Source organism: Xenopus tropicalis, chromosome 5 (assembly GCF_000004195.4).
Source record: "Xenopus tropicalis strain Nigerian chromosome 5, UCB_Xtro_10.0, whole genome shotgun sequence".
Taxonomy (NCBI): domain Eukaryota; kingdom Metazoa; phylum Chordata; class Amphibia; order Anura; family Pipidae; genus Xenopus; species Xenopus tropicalis.
Window position 1 is genome coordinate 107,361,359 of NC_030681.2, and position 27,657 is coordinate 107,389,015.

General features: G+C 35.8%; 1 protein-coding gene across 5 annotated transcripts in view; it reads left to right on the forward strand.

Moving 5' to 3' along the window:
* The first annotated feature begins 2,556 nt into the window (after positions 1–2,556).
* atp13a-like (ATPase type 13A-like) overlaps positions 2,557–27,657 on the forward strand; it is a 38,758-nt gene continuing 13,657 nt past the window's right edge. For 2 of the 5 annotated variants that reach the window (XM_004914411.4, XM_004914412.4), the window contains exons 1-21: positions 2,557–2,732; positions 6,698–6,871; positions 7,756–7,890; positions 8,882–8,952; positions 9,032–9,112; positions 11,019–11,088; positions 12,445–12,579; positions 12,661–12,733; positions 13,865–13,996; positions 15,425–15,595; positions 17,619–17,776; positions 18,686–18,874; positions 20,082–20,143; positions 21,274–21,424; positions 21,596–21,679; positions 22,831–22,987; positions 23,955–24,072; positions 24,937–25,061; positions 25,356–25,519; positions 25,838–25,972; positions 26,716–26,778. In XM_004914411.4, the coding sequence (XP_004914468.2) occupies positions 2,670–2,732; positions 6,698–6,871; positions 7,756–7,890; positions 8,882–8,952; positions 9,032–9,112; positions 11,019–11,088; positions 12,445–12,579; positions 12,661–12,733; positions 13,865–13,996; positions 15,425–15,595; positions 17,619–17,776; positions 18,686–18,874; positions 20,082–20,143; positions 21,274–21,424; positions 21,596–21,679; positions 22,831–22,987; positions 23,955–24,072; positions 24,937–25,061; positions 25,356–25,519; positions 25,838–25,972; positions 26,716–26,778 (2,511 nt within the window). In that variant the 5' untranslated portion in view covers positions 2,557–2,669. Of the gene's footprint in view, positions 2,733–6,024; positions 6,146–6,697; positions 6,872–7,755; positions 7,891–8,881; positions 8,953–9,031; positions 9,113–11,018; positions 11,089–12,444; positions 12,580–12,660; positions 12,734–13,864; positions 13,997–15,424; positions 15,596–17,618; positions 17,777–18,685; positions 18,875–20,081; positions 20,144–21,273; positions 21,425–21,595; positions 21,680–22,830; positions 22,988–23,954; positions 24,073–24,936; positions 25,062–25,355; positions 25,520–25,837; positions 25,973–26,715; positions 26,779–27,657 lie in introns of those variants that run through there. The other 3 variants (XM_002936880.5, XM_012963383.3, XM_018094358.2) reach the window with 2 other exon arrangements.

Sequence of the window (27,657 nt, forward strand, 5' to 3'; positions counted from 1 at the left end):
TCCATACTTGTATACTGCCCATTGAACATTTACTGATAGAATACTGTACATTTACATCTTGGCTGCAGCAGCCATCTGAGTATGTATTGTGCACATATTATGGACACTTCAGTTCACTAATGGAATAGCCACATACTTTTGATACCGTAGTTGAGGTACATGCTTTTCCCCCAATGCATGCCATTTATGAATCTATGATTAAAGGCACTGAGTTTCCACTTACAAGGTTGTTCCATGTACACTGTGAATTGCAACTCTTGCCCTGATACAGATCTGCCCCTCAAACCTGAGCCGCTTGCAGTTCAGGAATGACCCATAAAGGCATCTCATTATAGGTGAAAAAACTTGTTCAGCTAGAGAGATAAAGTTATTTTAGGTTTGGAAGGAAGAGTCTTTATTAGCATAGTGTATGATATATTATAACCTTATTAACTTCCTTAGATGATTTGGATGCAAATCTGGGCATGGATCTTGTATTTTCAGTCGATTTAAAACCAGTTTGAAAGTTTGTCAAAAACATAAATCTAAATCTAAATCATTTCAGTCATGAAATGTAACAAACAGGTTTAACAGCTGTAAAGCTTAATGATGGGGTTATATTTCTACAGAAGCAAATGATGTAGCAACTTTGACATTACCATTAAAAGTATTTTTACAAAGTGAATTTTCTGACTGAAAAAACAAGTCCTGTAAAACTACATTGTGATCTGAAAACTATAACCTAAGCCTCCTCAAAGAGCTGTTCCTAACATTATATTTTAGTGTAATGCAGACAGCATAATCCCAAGACTATTTATAGCTGGTCTTCAATTCTCTGTCTGTGATTATTTCATTATTTTGTTTTTTTATGTAGGTGTCAGGCTTGTTAATTTATTACTAGAGGTTAATTACCTTAGCAACTAGGGAGCAATATTGAATTGAAAAACAAGCAATAAAAAATAAGAATACAGGTACCTGTTATCCAGAATGTTTGGGATCTGAGGTTTTCTGGGTATGGGGTCCCGTTCTGTAATTTGGATCTCCATACCTTAAGGCTACTAAAAAATAATTTAAACATTGTATAAACCCAATAGAATTGTTTTGCCTCCAATAAGGATTAATAATTAGTGATGAGCATAATTTTTTGGCAGGCATGGATTCACAGCGAATTTTTGCATTTCACCATTGGTGGATTGTTTCGCGAAACAGATGCAAAAGCAAAAAATTTTTGCCGCAAGCGTCATTTTTTTGTCATCTGACATTTTCCACGTTTCACTAATTTTTCAACATTTTGCAAATCTTTTTGTTGTTTTGCGGATTTTCCAGCGAAGCAAAATAGGACAGATTCACTTATTACTAAATCAGTTGTAAAAATGTGTATTATTTGAGAAAATCAGGTTTACGATAAAAGAGAATTGTTGGAGGTTATTTGGATGCAAATGATGGTTTCACTCGATTTCAGTCTTTTTTAAACCAGTTTGCCAGTTTTAGTTATGCAAATATCCAAAAACAAGGTGTGGTCACAAAATGTAACAAACAAGTTGCACAGCATGTAGGGTAATGTTTGAGGTAATGTGCCCTACTATGGACAGTTACCAGATTATTTGAAAAATCAGAGCCACTGCTAATAAATGCAAATGTCTGGGCTGCAGTAATTGTATTTTCCAGTTTAAGAAATGAATTCTGATTCCCAATAATTTAACAATACCTTGTACTTGATGGTAACTCAGTTACATAGGTCCATATAGTTAGCAAATGGTTCTGTTGATTTTTTGTTATTAAAGGTTTTTAAGCATTCTGAATAATAGATCTCCTACCTGTATATGCACATGTTTGTGTCTGTATGTCTTGAATGCAGCAGGAATTTCTCAGAAGTAATGAAACAGTGCCTTGTACTTGATGGTAACTAAGCTGCATGGATCCATATTGGTGGCAAAACAATCCTATTGGGTTTATTTAATGTTTAAATAGTTTTACTAAACTTAAGGTATGGAGATCCAGATCATGAAAAGATCCCTTATCTGGAAAACCACAGGTCCCAAGCATTCTGGATAACAGGTCCTATACCTGTATACTGTTACACCACAACGTCCCTTAGTCTTAAAGAGTAAGATATATGTTGGTGCTTGTAAGACAGCTGGGGAGCTAAGATCACCCCAGTATTAAAAGAAAAACTGATAAGAAGGGTTTGACCAAACTAACCTGCCCTTCCAAAGAGAAGAAGCCAGGAGCAAAAGGGTTCCAAGTATAAATATAATTTGGCAGTCAGCTTGAACTACTTCATTTTAAGGGACATTTATTTGTATTTTAAAATTATACAGTATGTACTGCTCCCAATACATATAATATGAAATATAATGTGATTTTTATGAATGTCTATTACCTCCCCCCGCTCACCATTAAATAAATAAAGCAACACAAGATCTTAATATTTAACTGTAACCTATACTGGAATTCTAAAAGCACAGGTGTAAGCTCATTGAATGGAAGTTTAGCTAATATATTTCAGACACTGAAAGACCTGTATTGTGAGTGACAGGAAGGAGGGGTTACCTGTGCCCATATAGAACAGAAACTGGAGGCTTTCACTGACACTTAACTGTCTGTAACAACTGGAGAAGACAATTGGCCTTCTACATGGTTTCTACATAGTTCTTGATTTGAATTGAACCATAAGAGTGGATGCAGCAATGGAAGCAAAACTAAAAGCCACACATCATGGGATAGTCAATGAAGGCTCAGAAAATGAATTTGTAAGTACATCATGTAATTTACTTGAAAATTGTTATTAAGCACTTGTAGCATCTTTTCAGCAGAATGTTGATAGTCTCTTTCATGGACAGTTCAAGGCCATGGGCAAATAGGGGCAAATGTATCATAATGTGAGATTAGAAGTCACCACGAAAAATTCACCCACTTTCTATTCATTCCTATGGGATTTTTAGAAGCAAATGTATCAAACGGTGAACTCACTTTCTACATTTTTACTCTAATCTGCCTCTTATTTCAGACCCTAATTCAAAATATTATAACACATTGCATTTACTGATTCTGTATAGATATGGGATACAGTACAAAGATGTTATTATATTCTACAACATGCGCAGTGTTAGGCTTTTAACCCTTTTCCCTGCTGCAATGTTGGTATGGCATTGTTGGCAGGGAAAGTGACATCCTGTTAATGATGATCTACCCCCAGTATGGGGAAAACCCGTTGCCTAGCAATACATGTTCTGTGCAAATAAACCTTCCAAATCGCTGGCAGTAAAGGGGTTTAACTAGAAATACTGATGTCAGGAAACGTTATATGAACCAGAAGTAAACCCTAGAAATGCTGTGGTTGCCTTGGGTTGGTACAGATGCCCAAAACATAATGTACAACATTTCTGCCCTACTTCTTTAGTTAGGTTTTAGTTCCCCTTTAAGAAAGAACATTTAGCAAACTTTATAATTCATGCTAGATTCAGTGGTAGGGAGTGCATTTACAAGGGTTGAAGGGGGTACGCAGGGTAAGCATAGCCCTCCGCAGGGCATCGTGAGTCAGCAGGGAATCGGAATCGCATCAGGTATATGTGGCCTAAAAGCGCATGTCATGTGTCCCACGCGGGGCACTCATTGTAGCTGGCACATCTTGGAAGGACCCAGTGTGCTAAAGGAGGACCAAAGGATGGCATAAACAAAGCAAAAAATAAAAAAATATTAAACTGGAGCTGTGTATTCATGTGTATACGTTTGACTCAAGCCCAGCAGGGATGGATACATATAACTGAATTGCAACACAATATTATCAAAAATGTTACAAATATGTTTCAATGCCGATCATACAGGAGGAGAGATAGTGGTCGCAAAGTAATTTGACAGGTAACAGTCCAAAGAGTAATTTGACAAGTTTCAAACCAAAATAATATATTATAACATTTATGTCCATGTAGGTAGATTATAAGAAAATAAAAAGTTCAAAGCAGCATGACAGAATACAGTAGACAGGTCCATGTAGACAGATCGATGCCCACATGAGTGTTCAAATAAAGCAGCCAAGTGGTAGGGTCTCATTCAGGCCATATATATATATCAAACTCAACAGTAGAAAGCACTCACAGCTATAGCATCAATCAAGTCAGTGATTTATTTCAGCATACCATCTACGCGTTTCGATCACCACAGGATCGTCATCAGGATGATAGACAGGAAGTGAAGTGTCAGGTTAAAAACCCGCAGTATCCAATCAGTGTTTATACAACATTAACCCATTCAATAACATGTGCAAAGTGTAATCAAATACCAGGCACTTAAAAATCCCCATATGATCAAAAAAAGAATAATTATCAAACATCTAGACTCATGATAATACATAAACTAGGACATATCCCATATATATCAATGTAGTAAGCCACATGGCAAAGCTCATAGTGAAATATAATTGTAAAACACATATAAGTCAATCTATCAAGACACATGACAAAGTCACATGTCATGTCTAAAAATTGAGTTTATAAATATCACCATTAACTTCAATACTCATCTAAACTCATGATAATGCATAAACTAGGACATATCCCATATATATCAGTGTAGTAAGCCACATGGCAAAGCTCATAGTGAAATATAATTTTAAAACACATATGAGTCAATCTATCAAGACACATGACAAAGTCACATGTCATGTCTAAAAATTGAGATTATAAATATCACCATTAACTTTAATACTCATAAACATTAACTATTACATACTAATAGGGAAAATAAGTTACCCACCCAAAATTATAATGTGATAAAAACTAACGTGTTGTAAAAAATAATTTCAATTTCATAGTTAGAAAATGTGAACAAATAAATGGACAAAAATTGTCCAATACTAATAAAAAACACATTTCTTACAATCTTTATAAAGTTAAAAGCAGTCACACTTAAAAAACATTTAAGGAAGTCACTACATAAAGACCAAGATCACCTAGGGTAGTGGATGATCAAAATAGCATCAAATATCTTAAATTAGGATCACGCTAATTAACTAACTTCAAATAACATAAACCAATCCTATCTAAAAAAATTGGTCATAAGGCCATCATATAGGAAATACCCAGGGACACAGCAGTCAGTTTATATAAAACAAGATAGTGATAGCATCTCATTTAATCCCCTAGGGGCAATTGTGTCAAGTCTCTGGATCCATTGGGCCCCTAGGGGATTAAATGATGGCCTTATGACCAATTTTTTTAGGTGTCTTCATAGATTGATTTATATGTGTTTTAAAATTATATTTCACTATGAGGTTTGCCATGTGGCTTACTACACTGATATATATGGGATATGTCTTAGTTTATGTATTATCATGAGTTTAGATGAGTATTGAAGTTAATGGTAATATTTATAAACTCAATTTTTAGATATGACATGTGACTTTGTCATGTGTCCTGATAGATTGACTTATATGTGTTTTAAAATTATATGAGCTTTGCTTATATGAGCTTATATTAGCTTTGCTATGTGGCTTACTACATTGATATATATGGGATATGTCCTAGTTTATGTATTATCATGAGTCTAGATATTTGATAATTATTCTATTTTTGATCATATGGGGATTTTTAAGTGCCTGGTACAGGTATTGGACCCCTTATCCGGAAACCCGTTATCCAGAGAGCTCCGAATTACGGAATGCCCATCTCCCATAGACTCCATTTTAATCAAATAATTCAGAATTTTAAAACTGATTTCCTTTTTCTATGTAGAAATAAAACAGAACCTTGTAATTGATTCCAACTAAGATATAAATAATCCTTATTAGATGCAGAACAATCCTATTGGGTTTAATTAATATTTTATTGATTTTTTAGTAGACTTAAGGTATGGAGATCCAAATTACGGAAAGACCCCTTATCTGGAATACCCTTGGTCCCGAGCATTCTGGATAATGGATCCTATACCTGTATTTGATTACACTTTGCACATGTTATTGAATGGGTTAATGTTGTAAAAACACTGATTGGATACTGCAGGTTTTTAACCTGACACTTCACTTCCTGTCTATCATCCTGATGATGATCCTGTGGTGATTGAAACACGTGGATGGTATGCTGAAATAAATAAAGCACTGACTTGATTGATGCTACTGTTGAGTTTGATGCATTATTTTTGTCAGCACCCAGCCGTTGCCCCGATACTGGTGAGTGCCGATTTTTACAAGACTATATATATATATAGCCACGCATCTGATCTACAACTCTCGCTCCTTGCTAATTAACACATGACATGGCAGCAGGCTCATTAGCATTTCTATGGATAAATGGCAAGAAACCATATAGTCTGGGAGTTCAGTTTCTCAGTATGTATGACCTGCTGTACAAAGCAGTGAATCAGGTTGGGGAAGGTTTTGATGAAGAATCATACAATAAATATTTTTTCTATAAAGCTATCTTACAATGGTACTTCATCCCATCCCATAGAGCTGTCCAAGAAAAAAGATCCGCACACATAGAACTTGCTTTCCATTTGAGAAAGCTACATTGATACATTACCATAGGAACAAATGCAAAACTTATAACTACTACTACCATCAACAGAACAAATTGCAAATAAAAATGAGATATACATATAACTTTAAATCTAAAGGTAATATTAAAAATAAAGGCAAAGTGGTGCTTTAATGAACTTAAACATGCAAACTTTAGTCAAGCATTAAACATCAACATTATATTCTCTCTCATTTATTCAACAGCAAGTGTTTGGCTACAGAACAAAGAGATGGAGACAAGCCTTGTGTTATGTGGGATACGTGCTTTCACTTGGATTAATTCGATTCCTCTTGTACTGGAAACAGGAGATGTATGTCTGGTTTGTTTGCAACCCTTGCAGCTTGGAAGAGGCTGACATTTTACTGCTCAGAACTACTGTAAGTGACTCTGCTTCAGTGCACTTTGGTTGAAGTGGTTAAAATATTTCTGTGAACAGGCTTAAGGCTCACCCGTGTTTAGAGGGGAGGATAGATGCTTTTTATTTTAACATTACATCATTCCTGAACCTTTCCAATGTTTAGTGCAAATCATGCCACATTTGTTTGTCATGCATGCAGTAAAGTACTGTATATACTATGCTGGGTAGAGCATTTATGAAATTGCCCTTTATTTTGATTTCAATGCATTTGAGAACATGGGCTTTTTACTGTCATATTTTCATTTCCTTTTGAAGCCATAATGAAATAATGAATAAAATAAATGTATGCCAAGTTGTTTTAAATTTAATTCTATGCACTCTAACAATTTACATTAATTTTTTTCAAGATTCCACGATAGTAATAAAAATGTATACTGCTAATATAATGAATTGCGGTCAGTTTTCTAACAGTCATCTAGTTGGTAGAACATGTCAGAAATAAGAAAGAGGAGGAGAGTTCTGATATTGCTTTCTTTGGAAAAGAGATTAGAGATCTCAGATACATTTATTTGTGTCTTTCCTAAGCAAAGCAACATCAGAAGAGAGATTCTGTGATTCAACATTGTTTTTATACAACTGTTTTCCCCTTTGTAATAAGCTTGGGAAATTATAGATTTTTGTTTTGTGAAAAAAATCCTACTTGGAAAAAAAAAGTAATCGCAAGAAAACTTGATTCACATTAATTACATCAATGAACCCGAACATTGACCAATAACAAATCTGCCCCTTTGTCTCTCTCTGACAGTGGATTCTTTTGTATGGAATGCATGTACAGTAGATGTAAAGTGTTTGCTGCAATATATGCACTGAAAATTGTATTCATAAAAATCAATCTTTTTCCAGGATGAACAGAAAAAGTGCTGTATGAAGAAAGTAAAGTCATTTCATGTTGCCAATGTTTCCCATATTGCATACATGAATAATAACACTGCTGAAAAAAAAGACAGTAAAGAACTGCCAGTAAATACTGAACTGAAGGTTGGTAAATGGAACTAAAATTGTGTACTGATATGAAAACATCCTACCATAATGTGTTCATTGCATTATATTATGAGGCCTATGGAACACATGATTTGTGATAGAGAAGGTACTTATGTGGCCAAACCCTGGGGCTTAAGGACAGATTTTATCTTAGCTGGAATCAAGTACAAGGTACTGTTTTATTATTACAGAGAAAAAAAGGAAATCATTTTAAAAATTAGAATTATTTGCTTATAATGGAGTCTATGGGAGATTGCTTTCTGCAATTTGGAGCTTTCTGGATAACAGATCCCATACCTGTGTAAGGTTTTGTTTTATTTTTACAGAGAAAAAGTAATTTATTTTTAAAAATTTTAATTATTTGCTTAACATGGAGTCTATGAGAAATGGATTCCCTCTAATTATGAGCTTTCCAAATAAGGGATCCCATATGTATTATAAGATCCCATGTATTATAAAGTGTTCTTAGTTTTAAACCTCTACTGTTGTTTATTTTATAGCTCCAACAGCAGAGCAATGTTTATTTTACATACAGTATATTATGTATAACAAAACAGCACTGCCTTGCAATAGCAATATATTTAGATCAAGAGCCTCAGAGGTCAGCAGGGGAAAATGTTCTGTGCCTTTATTCTGCAACAATAAATGTCCAGGCTGGAAGTGAACTCTCCATTTAATATGCAGCAATTATGTGTAACATGCACTGTTTCCTTACTCTCATTAACTATTTTGAAAGGACATGGGGTTATAGGCAATATATTTATTTTTATCTCATCTAGACCTTAGATGGTTATATGGAAAATTCCATGCATCATATAATGTTCCACTTTCAGTTTTTCCAGTTTTCATGTGATAAACAGTGAGATCATTTTTTTCTCATTGAATTGCATCTGGCTCTATGGAAAAAAGTGGAATTGAATTAGTAGATGAGCTTTTCTCCCAATTAAATTCGGCCCATTATGTAATTCTTTACCCCTCTGTGTATTAGGTTCGATATATGCACGTACAGAAGATGAGATATATTTGGAATCCATTTAGAGGCACATTTCAGAAAAGTGGGTAAGTAAAAGGCACACAGTGCGAGATGCGTCTTGTCATGTGTTAGAAACGCATAACTAATTTGCCATTTTCATTTGAGGGTTTTGGATGACACACATTCCTGTTCTGATATACACACAAAATTTGCTTCAGGGTTCAGTAAAGAAGAACAAGATAACAGGTATGTAAAACCTAGAGTTTCTGTACATTTATGATTTAATGGCACTTGTCTCCCCTAGCTAAGGAATAGGACAAACCTATTACATTGTAACTTCATTTTTTTCAGATGTAACAATGCAAAATGGCCACTCATAAAAATCCACATTAGCAGCATGTAAACACATTAACACAAAATAACCAATGTATATTCTCATCTACTACCTTTAATAATATTTCTTAGGCAAGCACCTTCACTTGGGCACATTTTTTAAAGTTGTAAGAAAGATTTCTTAATGCTTGCTTTGTGTAAATCTTTGCTGTAGGTTCGGCTTGGTCTGTAGCATTTTTCTGATATTTATCTGAGCCACAGGGAAGTGAGACCTGAGAAAAAGTACAGCTTGCTGATTTTCTAAAAAAAATAGCCTTGTATTATCTATCTTAAACATTTAGGAGCAAAACTCATACATAATTTCGAACTTTTTTTAATTCTCAAATTTGACTAAACTCATTTTCCCCATTGTCTTATATTTACTAAAAACAGTCACAAGGAAAAGTCGCTGTGAGAAAAGTTGAAAAAATGTGGCTTTTTGCGTATTGTTGCCGTGACAATCCCAACTTTTCAGTTGAGTTTTCAGACAAAACCCAGCAAAATCTCTAAAGTTTGGAGACAATACAAAGAACTTCAAGGAAAGGGGAAGGGCCATTGACTTCTACATGTACCTTGAAAGTTTAATCGAATTGTAAAATTCAGATTTTTAGCTGTTTAGATGCATAGTAAATCTCAGAAAAGTCACAGTGTTTTTTCTCTGCGACTTTTTTTTTTTTTTTTAATTGAGTTTAAAGTACAAAATCATTAGTTAGTAAATGAGCCCCTTAACAGCATTGGCTTCAAATATTTTTTACCATAGAAGTATCCTTACTTACTTACGTCTTTACCTAAGAAGGATAAATAACATTTTGGTAAAACTCCTACCATCTTAAATAAGATTTAAAGCCTAAAGTTTAAAAACTACATATGGTTAGAAATGCTGTATTTTATACACCGTACCTACAGAAGCTGGTGAGCGATAATGACCCTGTTCTCCAGTGTTGTCCACAGATGCTCCCTATCTAGAATCCTGTTGCTACAAGGTTAATTCATTTATTCTGAACTAGAATAGCCTGTCTGAGCTGAATTTAATAAGAATGTGAAACAATCACAAATTAGAATCTGCTGTTTAGACAGAGGGGCTGATTTACTAACCCACGAATCCGACCCGAATTGGAAAAGTTCCGACTTGAAAACGAACATTTTGCGACTTTTTCGTATTTTTTGCGATTTTTTTCGGCGTCTTTACGAATTTTTCGTTACCAATACGATTTTTGCGTAAAAACGCGAGTTTTTCGTAGCCATTACGAAAGTTGCGTAAAATCGCCTGATTTTTCCGTAGCGTTAAAACTTACGCGAAAAGTTGCGCCTTTTTCGTAGCGTTAAAACTTAAAAGGTGCGAAGTTTCGCGTAAGTTTTAACGCTACGAAAAAAGTGCAACTTTTTGCGCAAGTTTTAACGCTACGAAAAATCGCCAGATTTTACGCAACTTTCGTAATGGCTACGAAAAACTTGCGTTTTTACGCAAAAATCGTATTGGTAACGAAAAATTCGTAAAGACGCCGAAAAAATCGCAAAAAATACGAAAAAATCTCAAAATACCGATCATTACGAAAAAAACGCAATCGGACTCATTTCGACCCATTCGTGGGTTAGTAAATGTGCCCCAGAGTGTGAAAACCATAACCTTGCAGTTTAAGCAACACAGTTACAGTTAAAAAATATTCCCATAATAAAGGGAGTATGTGATGCCATTTTAGATGAAATCTGCAGCAAGTGGTATCATGTTGCTATCAACCTAACTGCTTATTACTCACATAATATTATTTCTGATGCACAGGAGGCAAATTTGTGGATCAAATTCAATTGAAGTGGAAATAACTCCGATATGGAAGCTCCTTTTTAGGGAGGTAAGAAGTATATAGATAAAGAAACAAGTAGCTCTTATTTGTACAAAGTATGATGTCAGCAGATTTTGGGGCATATGGGATTAGCAAAGGAGAATTCAAACGAGAGTTTTAATGCAAAAGCAAATTAACTTTTTTATATGTTTTTGTAACAGGGTACAGGGAGTGGGAGACGTGTGGGAAGTGTAAACGATTTCAGTAAAAATTATTTTCATTCTGACAGTTCTTTTTCCACAGTGTTTTATTGTTATTAAGCATAGAGCAATAAGACGATTTACTGGTAGTTGTTAACTCATGATAACCATGTTTCCAACAGGTCTTGCTTTTACCATGTGTCATTGCACTTACTTCCATTATTACAGTTTAAGAAAGCTCCAAGTTACCGGAAGACAATAATACATACAGTACATTTTAAGCAAAAAATTACAATGTTTAAATTATTCTCAGTAAAACAGTGTCTTGTACTTAATGGTAACTAAGCTGCATAAATCCATACTGGTAGCAGTAGAAGATTTATTTAATGTTTAATGTAAAAAAATGTTATCTATCCTGAAAAGGTTGTAAGAAATATTTTTTTTCTGTTTGGCTCTCGGTGGCCAATCATAATAGCACCTAGTAGCCAATTTGCAGTTCATTTGGGGGTCATTTATTATTCCCTACTCGCTCAATACAGTGCTCATTCAGTAAGTACTAGTGATGAGCGAATTGTTTCACCAGGCATGGATTTGCAGTGAATTTCTGCATTTTGGCATTGGTGAATTGTTTTGCGAAACCTCCGCGAAAATTCGCTGGGGAAAAATTTGTTGTGTGTCAAAAAAAATATAAAAAGTTGCGCAACAAGCGTGTTTCGCAGATTTTTTCGCCGTTTTGCAAAACATGGGACAGATTCACTCATCACTAGTAAGTACTAGTACAGTGATGGAAGGTACAAGACAGCTCTGTTCTTACTGCCTACCAACCAGAATTGTGGAAAATGTCAACAGTCTCAGTACCAATCATAAATAAAAATAACTTTCAAACCATTAAAAGATATGTTAATGCATACTGGAAAGTTACTTAAAACTATACCTTCTTTATTTAACAATACTATTTTTGTGTGGGGTTTCATTTTAATACTGCATCATATTACTGGGTTTTCTATTCATTATAGTTTTTCTTTATGTAATATTGCCTTCCTGTAATTTGGAGCTTTCTTTATATATTGGGTTTCTGAATAATATAACTTTAATTGCATTACACCTAAATATAGACAAACTAGAAACCATAAAAATACATTCGTTCTTCTAATTTGCAAGCTGCTAAAGTATAAGTAATATTAATGTATAACTGTACTAATGTTTCATTTTGTTTTCAAAATAGATCTTAAACCCGGTTTACTGTTTTGAAGCCTATGCATTAATTTTATGGCTTTCAGCTGGATATATTGAATATTCCATGGCCATATTAATTCTCACCATCTTGTCTATTATTGCTACTGTCACCTTGCTGAGGATGGTAGGTATCTAAGTATTTATTTTAATAAAACCCTTTTTTGTTTGTTTGTTTGTTGGATAACGCATATTTTTTGTCTTACAGCAATCTGTAAAATTACATAAAATGGTTGAGTTCCACAATAATGTCATGGTTACTGTTCTTCGGAAAACTGGAGGTAAGATCATAAAGTTATGTATACAATCAAATAGGTGTTATTAAATAATTTTGGACTTGATTTAGTGTAGAACAAATAAATGGCATTAAAGATGTTGGTTACTGGTAAAGGCCTCATTTATAAACACAAGGGCAATGTGAACTTGATGATACATTGTAAGCTTTGGAGCTATTCTCAAAGGTACTTTATGCACACTCTTAAGGGCCCTTATAATACCGTGGTGGAATGCATGAAGGATCGACTGCCAGGGGACGCACTAACAAATACCAGTGTGTAAGGGCCCTTACAACATGCAGCTAGTGCCAAAGTGCCTGCTCTGATGAATTGTGCACATGTGCAAAGCACAGGCACAAAGGAACCCTAGAATTAACACCTCTCATTCAGCTGCTGTTAATTCCAGGATTCCCCTTGTAAATTGTATCTACACCTGTAATTGCATCAGTTGAATAAGATGCTAATGCTGTGATTGATTCCCCATGCATCAGTGGAAATGACACAATCTTCCCTAATGTATGTAAAGGAAAAATATCAAGATATTTTCCCATTTTTGGGAAACTGTCCCACCTTAGATCCAAGTAGAAATATTTGTGTAGGCAGAATTTAAGTATGAAAACATTGCCATGATATAAACCGTAAGTAAATTTACTGTTTTACACCTCGAACATTAGAAACTATGCATAGTTCTTATTCTAGGAAATCCTTGTGCCAGAGGTACTGATTCTTTTATTTAACTGGCAAACCAACTCCAATCTCACTAGGGCTCACAATGCTTGCCCACTCTAACATGACAATGATTACTCTTCTAGAGCAGGTATCTCTGATCAGTTTCAACTTCAAGTGGCCCTCTTTTCTATGGCGTGTTTCTTGTCCTCTTGTCTGGGAGACCCTCTGTGTCATTTCTGCTTGATATGCCTGCCCTACAGCATTTTAGTTTACAACTAACCTCAGTGATTGCTAAACTTATTTATCACTAATGAAACGTATACATACATAAATAATTTTGCTAATTTTTCAGTGAGGCAAAAAGAGAAATATTTACCCATCACTATTAACCTGTTATTGTGTTAAAATACTCAAATACAACTGCCTAATACCGGTGGACATAATATAATTTCATTTCTCACATTTCAGACATAGAAGAAGTGCAGTCCCAAAATTTAGTTCCGGGAGATGTAATAATTTTACCTGAAAAAAAAATGTACCTGCCTTGTGATGCAATTCTGATATCTGGAGGCTGTGTTATAAATGAAGGGATGCTGACAGGTACCGTATTTTTTAATGTACTCACCACACTCCTGCAATAAAATCTATGAAGGCAGATATTGGTGACTAGTTTCAACAACTGAGACCAAGCTGGCCCTTGATTCACCAGTTTGCAGGGCCAAATATATTTTCTATATATACCGTATCTTCCGGCATATAAGACGACTTTTTAACCCTGAAAAATCCGTGCCAAAGTCGGGGGTCGTCTTATACGCCGGAAAATATAAACAGACTTTGACTTTCTTTTTTTTCTTTGCTCCTTGTGCCCCCTCTAAGTTTGTTTTACCCTATAAACCATATTGTACCAGGATGTTTTTTCCCATCCACCCATTAGTGTATAATGGCAAAAGAAGCAATATCTACTTAAAGCTATCACCATGTGATGTATCTTTATATTTTGGTAGGTTTTCTGTCAACTTTTATTTCATTTCTCCAAACATTTTGCCACAACTGAACATATTTGTGAGTTCACAAGGAATCCTGGTCTCTATTTGCAAATGTAATGTGGGGGGTGGCCTACGCAAACATTAAACTAATACCAGTTATAGCATAAAATATGGGACCAAAAAGACACTTTTACACTTTTGAAACCATACATGTGTGGCAGAGGTATGCAATGCAAATTACTATGTTCATTTTTGTCGACATAGAACTCAACTTTATACTCCTGCAACCTCTCTTAAGGGCTGATTCACTAAAGGGCGATAAAACGAGCACTATTTATAGCATGCGTTAAAAATGTTATCGCTTCTTATTTTTTGCGACTTAACGCTCGATTCACTAAAAGGACAGGCATCATAATTAATACGCAATGTTCTTTGCATCATTTAAATTGCGATGAGCGTTTTTCTTGAGTTAATTCCTGCTGCGTGCGCTATTTTCCGCTGCGCGCAATATATTTCGCCACGTGCAATTAACGCACGTAACCATTGCTTTTGGAAAACTACTGTTCTGAACTACTTCTGACTCTAGACACATACTTGAAAAAATCCCACTGCAAAGTCCATGTTGTGTTGCCAAAAGCTCACGAACCGCAATGTTCTTTAAGTACCGCCTGCCCCAAGTAGGTGTTAATTTTCTCATAGATTAACGCAATATTTTGCGCGTTTAACTCTTCATATGTGTTTGTGAATAATGCGTTAGTATTATTTCTATGCGATAATTACCTCAATGTGATAAAAATAACGCTTTGCGATAAAGTGGTTTTTTGTGCATGCGATATGCGTAGTAATGCATATCGCATGCACAAAATAAATATTGCATACTTTTTAACGGAAAAAAGCATGCGATAAGTGTTATCGACCTTTAGTAAATTGGCCCCTTAGTCTCCTTAGGTTAGAGAGCCAAAAAAGCTTCAGAGCATAATAAATTAATCATGAAAAAGATGATATAGTTATGCAATAATAACTTACACTTTGTTTATTGTAGGAGAATGTGTTCCTGTTACAAAAACACCCCTGCCCTGTGTAGACAACTGCATTCCATGGAACGTTTACACTGGGGACAATTACAAGGAGCACATGCTTTACTGTGGAACTGAAGTCACCAAGACGAAGCCAGATAGTGATGGGCTGGTAAAAGCTGTTGTACTGCACACTGGTGAGTTTATGTTGCCGAATGTTTGAGTCATAAGTGCACAAGGCTGTAGTGTCCATTGGTGCAACTTCCTAGTGAAACACTGCAACTGTCACCGTACACCTTTTGAAGCAGCATATCCTCTGCCTGTATTGTGTTTACTTCAAATCACTAAATATTTAAATCCTTATTTAGGATTTTGTAACAATATGCATACATTTTCTTTATATAAATGCCCCAGCCTCGAAAAGTACTGCTTTTATTTTACTCCGCTGACTTAAAAAATAGCAGAATCTTGATATATCAACACTGTATAGCCTGCAGAACAAGGCAGTTGCTTTATATTTATTTTTGCCTAACTTAGATATGTTTGTGATCTAAGTATCTGAAAATATCATAAAGGCTATTTGTTTCAAACTATGCACTGATCCTTTACCAAACTTATTTTGTAAAATGCATAGATATCTTTTTGAAAGTTTCAAGTTTGCAGACGTTAAAGTGACTGGTACAGGTATATGATCTATTATCTGGAATGCTTGGGACCTGGGGGTTTCTGGATTAAGAATCTTTCCATAATCGCCATACTAAAAATCATTTAAACATTAAATAAACCCAATAGGATTGTTTTGCCAGGACAGGAAAAACAAGATATACTAGAAAGTCATTTCTCATGAAGTCTATTTTAAAGGAGATGTCAACCCTAATTTTAATTTCACTTCTAATGGATAGGGCGCCATACCCCCACTTAAACTGCATAAGTGCCGCTCCCTCAATCTCCTTCTACAGCCTGCACCACCGCATTCTATTCTGCTCCGTTTTGCGTGTCACCCGGCGGCCATTTTGCCGGGTGACATCACTGAGAGCGCGCGCCTGACCTCTTCAAGGATTTTTTTTTTTCAAGCTTCTGCTTTTTTAAACAAAGCTGTACAGACAGCTTCTTCCTTAAAATGAAACTGTTAGGGCATTAAACAATAATAAAATTAAAAAGGAATGAAGTGTACATTGCTTAAGTATTTCAGCAAACACTGTATAAGCTTACAAGACTCACTTATAAAATGCCTGCAGATCAGATTCAGCAGTGAAAAGGTTAAACTTTCCTGCCTGAAGTCAGAAGAATGTGTTCCAAGAGAGGAAGCAGAGAGCTCTTGTTTGCAAAGGCAGAGTTAGTATAGCAACTGCCTATGCGAACGGCTCATTGGAGGATTGACTGTGGGCGTGGTTAAAGAGTTCAATCGTCTGATGTGTAGAGAAGAGATTCATCTCAAGTGAGCATGCTCATTAAACGGCTTGGAACTGGGCATGTGCACCATGCCAGGCAGACAAGGAGATTCTGAAGGGAGGGGGGAGAGGGAGTTACCCAGCTCTGCAGTGTTTGCTTCTGAGGGACAGGAGTGGCAGGTATTTAAACAGTGCTGTGAGGCTTTTCTCTGCTAAAATTTTTGGTTGGGGGTTGACATGTCCTTTTAAGCAAATAATTTTTCCCCTTTTTCTATGTAAGAATAACATACTATCTTCTACTTGATTGTGACTAAACTCCATAAATCTATGTTGGCAACAAAACAATTATATCATTTTGTAATTTTTTTTTTTTAATTTGTTAGTAGATTTAACATATGGTCATCCAAATTATGGATTAACAAGAAAACCCAAGGTCCCAAGCATTGTGGATAAAAGATCCCATACTTTTGTTTAATGATTTTCTACAATAAGCTATAAGTAAATGCAGAATTAAGTAGGACATCTATGTAACTCTTACTGCCAGTGAGGTGGAATTCAGACATAGTTTTGGTGGAGATGCTTTGTCTCCAGCCTCTTATGACAACCCATAAAACTAATTTTAATGCTGGGACCCTACAAACTTAAGAGCTGCATTAAAAAAATATTTGTATCCCATTGTCGACACCATACTACAAGTTTGTTATAAAATGAACTAACCCTTTAAATATTTATTGGAATTTAATATTTTTTGAAATAGTGTTAATGCATTCTTCTTAGTGCCAGATTTTCAAAATATTTTTTTAAATTGTTCCATCATTTTCTTTTTAAGGTTTTAACACCACGAAAGGAGATCTTGTGAGGTCCATCCTTTATCCAAAACCAATAAAGTTCAAACTCTACAAAGATGTTTTCTGGGTCATTGCTGCACTTTCAGTAGTTTCAGTCTTTGGTCTTATATACTCAGTAGTCGTTGGTGCACTCCAAGGAGTAAGTATGCAATTACGGTACTGCATCTAAACAGATATGTAAAACAAAGTCAGAATCTTTATAAAAGCAAAACCAGAGGGGTGCACTCAATTCTGGATTCAGCTTAGGATTTGGATGAATCCTAGCATCTATATATTGTGGATATGTATTAAAAAAAACACTACGTTTGCCCAGATGCAGTAACCTATAGCAATTAATGAGCAGGCAGCATTTACTGGTCACCTGCTTAAAAGCAAAATTTGTATTGGTTGCTGTGGGTTACTGCACTCGACAAGCTTAGTGCTTTTTATTATATATGGGGGCAAGTGTATAATTGAACTGACTGGGAATGCTGTGGTGCTCTATAGCATTAAAATGGGGAAAAGGAGACTTTTGTTGAACTTCGCTGAGCTGAAATAAAAAGTGCCTGCTTTATCTGTATTTTTCTTAAGGTGTTGATCATCTATCAACCTACTTTGAAAATATACAGTACTTTCCTGGGCATTCAGCACGCTGCTTTTAAAATCTATTTATCATTGTTCAGCTTAAAGGGGATGTTCACCTCAACTCAATTATACAGTCCACATGCCCACACTCTCATCTTGAATGTACTGACATAGCCAACAACATGGAACTGCAGGGTAAGGGGGTCAGTGACCCCTCCCCCTTTGAAAGTGATAGTGGTTCGGACTTTTCTGAGGTGCAGTTCTTTTAAGTGATTTAATTTCTTACAGAAATAAGAATATATGCATTTGTTACAAAGAAGGGTGATATAAAGGTGAGCATCCCCTTTAAAACCTACTTGTATGTATGTATATCTTTATTTATAATACAGATTATACTTTATCTGTATAGCACCTTATCTCAGGTGCCTTTGGGAGGAGAGTGGCTGTAAGCAGGCTGATATAATCATTTATATTAATATTTTAGGCAGAACCGAAAGACCTAGTTCTGATGGGATTCATCATGCTGACATGCGCTGTTCCTGTCTCCTTGCCTCCTGCATTGGCTGTTTGTGTTCTCTACAGTCAGAATCGCCTAAAGAAACATGGGATATTTTGCATCAGCCCTGATCGGATTAGCCTTTGTGGACAACTAAACCTCATCTGTTTTGACAAAGTAAATATAGTCTAAAGAATAATCTTGTAAAATACACTTATATTGGTGTAAAATACACTTATAGGATTGCTATTTAATTTTATGCTCCTGAAATATTTTCCTTTCATTTTTTAAGTCTGCTTTATGTGTTTTTGTGATAAACATTTATTTTATTGTTATTTTAATTTGAAATTGAGAGCAAACTTTTTCTGCACAATATGTAAAAGCCATACACTGTTAAGTATTACGAGTAGCCACAGGCAGATAGTAGCCAAGCTGGCAGGCAACATTGGTTCATGTATGGCCTCTTAACTTATTTTTAAATAATTTTCTATATTCAAATCTGCCTAGTGCAGAAGCTTCTGTATGTGCCTTTTTGAGGCAGCCACTGAACAAAACACATATTATATACATATATACATATAGAAAAAGGTGCCACAGGCCTCAGAAAAACATACAGGTATGGGACCTGTTATCCAGAATGCTTGGGATCTGAGGTTTTCCGGATAAGGGATCTTTCCGTAATTTGGATCTCCATAACTTAGGTCTACTAATAAAGCATTTAAATATTGAATAAACCCAATAGGATTGTTTTGCCTCCAATAAGGATTCATTATATCTTAGTTGGGATCAAGTACAAGGTATGATTTAATTATTAAAGGGAAAAAGGAAATTATTTTTAAAAATTAGAATTATTTGCTTATAATGGAGTCTATGGGAGATGGCCTTTCCGTAATTCGGAACTTTTTGGATAACGGGTTTCCGGATAAGGGATCCAATACTGTATTACTCTACAAGGTAACTCACTAGTGAGAGTTATTAGAACAGGGTTTTATAGTACTTTAATCAGTCATCTAGCAAAATGTTCTTTTTATATTATCACTCAATCTTGGGAATCCAGGGATTCTCAGAAGTTCATGGTTAAGTGAATCCTGGAAGTGCATAGGCAGTTTGTGATTTTAAAAAGATGTTGAGCTGAAGCCTGTCTAGTAGTATAAAATTGTCTTTAAAAAGGCTTTTATCTCATATTCCACAAAAGTGCTTAGAGGACCAGTTACAAGTTCCTTTTTTGGGGTTTAGGTATCTTTTTAGCTGATACATAAGTGCTTATAGGGGTAATATACAATGTAGGAGGCAGAGTTCAAAGTGTAAAAACTTAAGTTCTCCCAGGAGCCACTGAAGGATAATGTATTTGACATATACTATAACCGATTTCATCTCACCCCAGACAGGAACCCTAACAGAAGAAGGTTTGGACTTATGGGGCATTGTACCTTCCAGGGAAAACTGGTAAGATTAAGTGCATTGGACTTTTTAAAAATGTTTAAATGCACAAAAATCTCAGCTGTGCTGTCTCAGCAGTCCTGTCAGGATAAAAATGAGTATAAATGTTATCAGTGGGTGGGAATAAACAGAATACAAGTGTTACATTGGTCATTTACTATACATATTTGCTTCTCCTATTTTTTTAAAGAAGGGATAAATATTACAACTTACTAAGTTGGTGACCAGTGATCCCCATGAAATTCAAGAGGTCCCACTGCTGGTACAGTTTGAAAAACACTGTTAGGGAACCCAATGATCCGAGTAAAACGGAAGGGAAGAAGGGCATGACTAAGTTAGGAGGACAGCCCTTTCCCTCCCCCCCCACCGGATCTTAGTTGAATAGTGCAGCAAGAGAAAAGGAGGAACACCCCGGATGTGATCTCACCAGTCCTTTGGCGGGCAGAAGGAGCAGGAGCAGTCAGCATCCCTCCCTCCCTCCCAAATAGGTGAAAACAATAGTCGCAGTGCGGGGGGTGGGGTCGACCTTGAGCCCCAGAGGAAATTAAAAAGGTACAGTTGGAAGGTGAGTGGGTAACTGGGTAGGCCTGGGGTCCCCAGGGAGATGGATAATCCAGAATGGGACTTCGATAGTAGACAGGACACAGGCTCCGGGCCTGGGCTCAGGGTCAGACCTCTTTGGAGGATATAAGTTATTTGACTGTTATTTAATGTTTGGATTTAAAAATGGTTAATAAAAGTTATGGTTGTTTATATCTATATAATTGCTGATTATGTTAATCTGCAATAAACAACTGCGGCCTTCTCTCCCCAATTAAGTTGTCCGTGCTTTATTGTGGGCACAGGGGGAGGGTAAAGGGGTACAACGGGCTCGACGCTGCATTAGTCATGTTTGTGAAACACAGTACAGCATCTGTCACTCAAACTGTTATTTTATTGGGTTGTTGAGCTGCATTTAATAAGCTTTTCTTTACATACAGTACACGTATCCTTCATTCACATAACTGCTTGTAATGGAATACACTGCAATCTTAGCCATTGCTACTTTACTGTTGCTTGTACATCAGTGCAGTGAATAATTTATTAGGTTAAAATAACCATTCTACAATATAATAAAACTACATGTTCATTTTCAGTTTTCAGGAAGCGCATCATTTCACCTCTGGAAGTACCTTACCATGGGGGCCTTTACTTGGTGCTGTTGCTAGCTGCCACTCCCTGATTGTCCTTGATGGTGCAATTCATGGAGATCCATTAGACTTCAAGATGTTTGAAGGTTCAGGATGGGTAATTCAAACTTAATTTACATTTTCTAATTCTATAATGTTCTAACTTTCTGCTTGGTAATATATTGCCTTTGTTAAGTGGTTCTCCAAGTCAACACATATGGTTGTATATGTATGTATCCAGCCAGTACCTGCACACAAAATTAACAAGAAACTGTTTCTGTTGGGACAGAATATTGATGAGAGTCAAGCAACCTGCACAGTGGATGGAAAATGTTGCTCATGTGTGACTGTTAAACCAGGGTCCGGATCAAAGGTACTATAATTTTGAGAATTATGACAAAATAATGACTGATTACTAGTAGAAGAAATGTGTCATTATTAAGTTGTGACATCACTTGAGCTATTGTTTGTAGCACCTTTGTAGGTTTTTTTAGGGTTGCTATTAGCATCTTTTAATTGGAGCCATATTTCCACTTCAGTTGGTGTCACGGCTTTAAGATGCCTGATAAAAAGTCAGTTTAGAATCCCAAGACCAAGATAAATCATGTGGCCAGCAAGTTGTCTAGCTTTACATGCTTAATCCTAATACTGGTAATACATTCCTTACTGGATTTGGATCTCCTCAATTTGTCTGCTAATAAATCATTTAAACATTAAATAAACTCGCTAGGATTATTTTGCCTTCAATTAGGATTAATTATATGTTAGTTATAGTAAAAAGTACAGGTATGGGATCCTTTTTTTGGAAACTCGTTATCCAGAAAGTTCCCGAATTATGGGAAGGGCATTTCCAATTGACTCCATTATAAGCAAATAATTCTGATTTTTAAAAATTTTCTCTGTAATAATAAAACAGTACCTTGTACTTGATCCTAGCTAAGATAAAATTAATCCTTACTGGAAGCAAAACAAGCCTATTGGGTTTATTTAATGTTTAAATAATCTTTTAGTAGACTTAAGGTATGGAGATCCAAATTACGGAAAGATACCCTATCCAGAAAACCCCAGGTCCCAAGCATTCCGGATAACAGGTTCCATACCTGTACAAGGAATGGTTTTATTATTACAAAGAAGAAAGGAAATATGTTTTAAAAGTTTAAATATTTGATTAAATTTATGTCTGGGAAATAGACTTCTCATGATTTGGAGCTTTCCGAATAACTGGTTTCCATATAACGGATTTCATTACTGCATAACTTGTGTAACTTAATCTAGGGCCTTTGCTTCTACCTAAACTACATAAACTGATTTTATAGAAGTAACGTAAAGAAGCCCCCACCCTTAACTTTACACACATTAACTTAGATCACAACCTAAATGTATTCTTTTTACTTTCAAAGTTTGAAACATTTATCAATTGGTTTTAAAGTGAAAGAATCAATTTATGTAATGCTATGATAGCGGTAGCTTGGATTTTATGCATGACATTTTCATGGGTATTTACTGTTTGTTTTTATTATTAAGGTCCCAGTAGATGGAATCAACATTTTGCTCCAGTTTCCTTTTTCCTCTGCTCTGCAGCGAATGTCTGTTGTAGCCCAAGTAATAGGAGAACAGAGACTCACCTTATTCTTAAAAGGAGCTCCAGAGATGGTGGTCAGATTTTGCAAACAAGAAACAGGTATTATGAATTTTTTAATAAAGTGAGTTAAGTGAAAATACTCTGAGAACTAAGGGCCATCAAGGATAGAAAATCCTGTTCCATATGCCTGGTCAAAGACAAAGTAGCCCAATATAAGAATATCCTTCTTACTTCACTGTCTCCTTGAGGCAAAGCACATGATCAGTGACTCTTTGTGACTAAATTTGAGCTGCACATCAGATAGGAGAAATATTATGATCTATGTGATGACCCAGTGCAGAGTGTAGCAAAACTAGAAGAATCCACACATGATGCCAGACTGTAGGGTAGAATTTAGCTTTATTACTGCCTGTTTCCTCCACCCCTTCAATTCCCTTTCTGTAGGCACAGACTTTCTCAATAATCCACCCAGTGCTAAGCTTCTAATACATATTAAAATGAAGAATGCCTAGCCTGTACAACAATGTCATAGGTTTCAATCGTAAGAATTCATTAAAGGGAAACTAAAGGTATAATAACTGGGGATGCCAAGTTGTGAAGCACCACCCAATTATTATAGTTGCTAACCTCCTACCTCAGGCCAGTGCTTCTTTCTTATAAAATGCACCAGCCTAGAATACTTTTCTTTGAGTGCTCTGCCATCATGTGGTTTCAGTGTCCCAGACATCCCCTTCTCTATCCTGGGAATCCAAATGTGCAGAACTTTAGTGAAACAAAGTGGCATGGCATAAAGAAGAGAAACGCCAGCTGGGGAAGAGAGAAAAGCAGCTAGAATGACTGCAGGGTGCCTAACAGCCTGGCACCCCCAAGTGAATCTGCAAATCTGGCTTGTTTGGGGCTCGTACTCATGAGAATTCTCCTGCATTCCACCATAGGGGGGCACAGGAAGAAATGCATCCCATTCTTTCTAATGATGCTGTTCTAACACAGACGCATGGTTAGGGAGGCTATTTGCTCACCACTTGCTTGCCATTTATTAATCTTATCTAATCTATTCCCTAAACAGTACCATCTTCCTTTAAGAACACACTTGACTATTATACAGAACAAGGCTTTCGAGTCATTTCCTTGGCATATAAATATTTTGAACTGGAAGAAAATATTTCACTTCCTAACTTAAAAAGGTAGGTAGGAATAATCTGTTTTATTAATATTAAATTATTCCTTTTTACCCCCTTTTGTTATAGTTTTAGTCCTCTGAACTCCATATTGAATATACATCTCTCTGGCATTTTAATTCACCTTTTTTCACCTTTTTTACTTGTACTTTGTAACCAGGATCAGAACACTGCTCTCTCAGTAGGGGATTTCTCAGCCCAGGACTTGGCAGGTAGCCAAAAAAAATAAAAAAATAAAAAAAGGTTGACACTGAACTGGTTACCATGGGTTGGCAAGATTCAGCCAATCAGATCAGTGAAATGCAAATGAAGCAGGAGAGGGAAAGCATGTAGAGTAACCAGTTTGGGCGTTAACTTCCTGTTTTCAGCAGAAAACAAGATGGAGTCAGTGATCCCTTCAGAAGACAGAGGAGAGAGCCTGTTAGCAGCACTTATCCTATAGCTTCAAAACGAAACATTTTGAATAATAAAGATGAATTACAAAAATGTTTTTTTGTTACAGGGGCTCATTCAAATTCAGATTTTTTTCTGAAAGTGAATATCCCCTTTAAATTGGTATTATAGGTATGGGACCTATTATCTTGACTTATAGGGAGTTATTTACAAGGCCACACTTAGCCATGTTATGTGCTTTGCTTGCTGTGTTGGTCATTGTGCCAATAGCCGCAGGATTCTGCACTTATCGGAGCGCATAGACCTGTGGCATGCACCTTGAGCTAAGCACTGCCTGCTTGTATTTTGTGTTTTTTTTTCTCTGTTTTTTAAATATTATAATTTCTTATGCTTTTAGGCACAGTTTTTGGATAATTTAATGAAGACGTTTCTCTTCTTCCTTTTCATAAGTTGTCTTATGTGTTTCTTGTATTTTAGGGAAGAAGTCGAATCTGATCTCATATTTCTAGGATTTTTAATAATGGAAAATCAACTTAAGCCCGAAACAAAGCCTGTTCTTCAAGAACTCGTTTCTGCTAATTTAAGAACAGTCATGCTTACAGGTATTTTTGACAAATGCACCCCCAAAATGGCAGTCTCTTACGGAGACTTTAACATATAAATATTCTTCAGGCTGCTTTGAACAATAATTTACAACATAGATTTTCCATTACAGGATCATTGATAGCTTATGTAGTATACATACACTGCACCATAACTTTAATTTAACAATTTTTATTTTTGAAATTATTCTCTGCCAATAAATTCATTCAGTAAGCAGACCTTTGTAATTAGACAACTTAACAAAAAGAGACATTGTTGAATTTTAATATGACTATTTGTTTTTTCTCTGGAAGGTGACAACCTCAAAACAGCTTGTACTGTTGGAATGGGTTCTGGAATGGTACCCAGCACTGACAATGTATTTTTGCTTGAAGCCACTGAATACGAAGAAGGCACTCAACCGTTTATTAACTGGCAGATATTGAAGAGGAACAAGGATAATGATACCAAACTAAATGTATGTTCATCAGAAAGGCATTTAAATATACGCTAGTTCAATGTACTTCTCATTATCACTTTGGTTCATTTTAAAGTTGCTTTAGGGGGGTATAATAATGTGAGCCAGCACTGACGTAGAGCATTTTACCCATTTAACTTAGTGCTGTTAAAGTCATAAGTGCTCTGCAAATCAATTTAAGCTTGTACTAAGTAAGTCTGCCTCCCATTCCAGTTAATCAGAATCAGTGACTTGATTCTAGAAATCCTGCCATTCACTGGATATGTGTCCACTGAGTAGCTACTACCAAATATAAAACGCATTCTTTGTCTATTACAGGAGACAACCGTTAATATTCTGTGCACTGATAATGCCATAAAATGTAATACGATACAAAATAAATTGGATTATGCCACTAGTGGAACATATTATAGTACTGACAAGCAAAACTTGCCTGAATTGATGATGCCCAATGTAAGTACCTTATTTTTGCTTTATATTTTGATAGGGTCTATTATTTCCAGAAATACTGGTCAGATAAGTGTTACCAGAATATATATATTTTTAACATGTGTATATATAATATATATTATAATAATATATAATATATATTAGCAACTTGTAGTCAAATAAGCCTGTTATTCCCTATGTGCTCTACCATATACAGGTATGGGATCCCTTATCCGGAAACTCATTAACCAGAAAGTTCTGAATTACCGAAAGGCCATCTCCCATAGACTCCACTATAAGCAAATAATTCTAATTTTTTTAAATAATTTCCTATTTCTCTGTAATAATAAAACAGTACCTTGTACTTGATCCCAACTAAGATATAATTAATCCTTATTGGAGACAAAACAAGCCTATTGGGTTTATTCAATATTGAAATGATTTTTAGTAGACTTTAAGATCCAAATTACAGAAAGATCCCTTATCTGGAAAGCCCCAGGTCCCAAGCATTCTGGATAACAGGTCCCATACCTGTACTGATATATGTGTAAGAGTAATATAACCATATTTGGGTTCAGTGTGCTCTGATAATGAATGTTTAGAGGGTTCCCTTGTCACCAAGCAGAATCGTGTTGTGTACAGGAAAGACCTAATTACAGTATGTCAGACTTTTCCTTTTACAAAATAAAATATTATTGTTCCATCACTAAACTAAATTTCACTGCCAGTCACACACTCCTAATCTTAGCTTTTCTTTCTCTTATTAGGTATGTCTACTGCCATCTGTTTTTGCTGATGTTGCACCCTCAGTTGCTGCTGTTGCTTTCAGTGTATGTCTACTGCTATTGGCTTTTTCATGATTTTACACCCTGATTTTCTTCTGTTGCTTTAAATGTCTTCTACCATCTGATTTTGCTGATTTTGCACCCTCCATTGTTGCTGTTGCTTTAAATGTATGTCTACTGCTATGCACTTTTTCCTAATTTTGCATCCACATTCACTTCTGTTGCTTTCAGTGTATGTCTACTGCCATCCCATTTTCCTGCCTTTATACCCTCATTAGTTGCTGTTGCTTTAAATGTATGTTTTCTGCCATTTACTTTTCAGTGAATTTTCACCCCTATTTGCTTCTTTCCTATTCAAAGTATTTCTACTGTCATCAAATGTACCTAATTTACACTTGATTGTGCTGTTGCTTTAAATGTATGTTTACTGCCATCCACTATTTCTGATTTTGCAACATCACTTGCTTCTATTGCTTTAATTCAATGCCTGATTGGGGTGTGCCCATGATGCTTAGCAGATGTGTTGTGCCATAGCTCCACGATCCTGATACTATCCTGCCTGTTTTACACTCATTCTCCGACTCACTGTAACTTAAACACCCACGGTATTATTGACACAAGATCTGTGGAGATAGATGGTGGTACTGACCAGGCCTCATGCGCACCTGGACAACACATGACTGATCCAGGGTAGAGGTTGAGTAGGTTTACTTACAAAGTTATGATCATAAAATTGACAATTTGCAAGCCACCATGGGGTTTTCCTTGACGATGTATGGTGGCTTGTCAATTTTATTCAAGTAGGGCTCACACTTGAAGGCACTTTATAAAACTGTTGTGTCTGTGTGCCTGAAATGATTACTACCAGATATCCCAGTTCCCCAGGTACGTTGCTCTCACATTTACCTTTACCACTTTCAACTT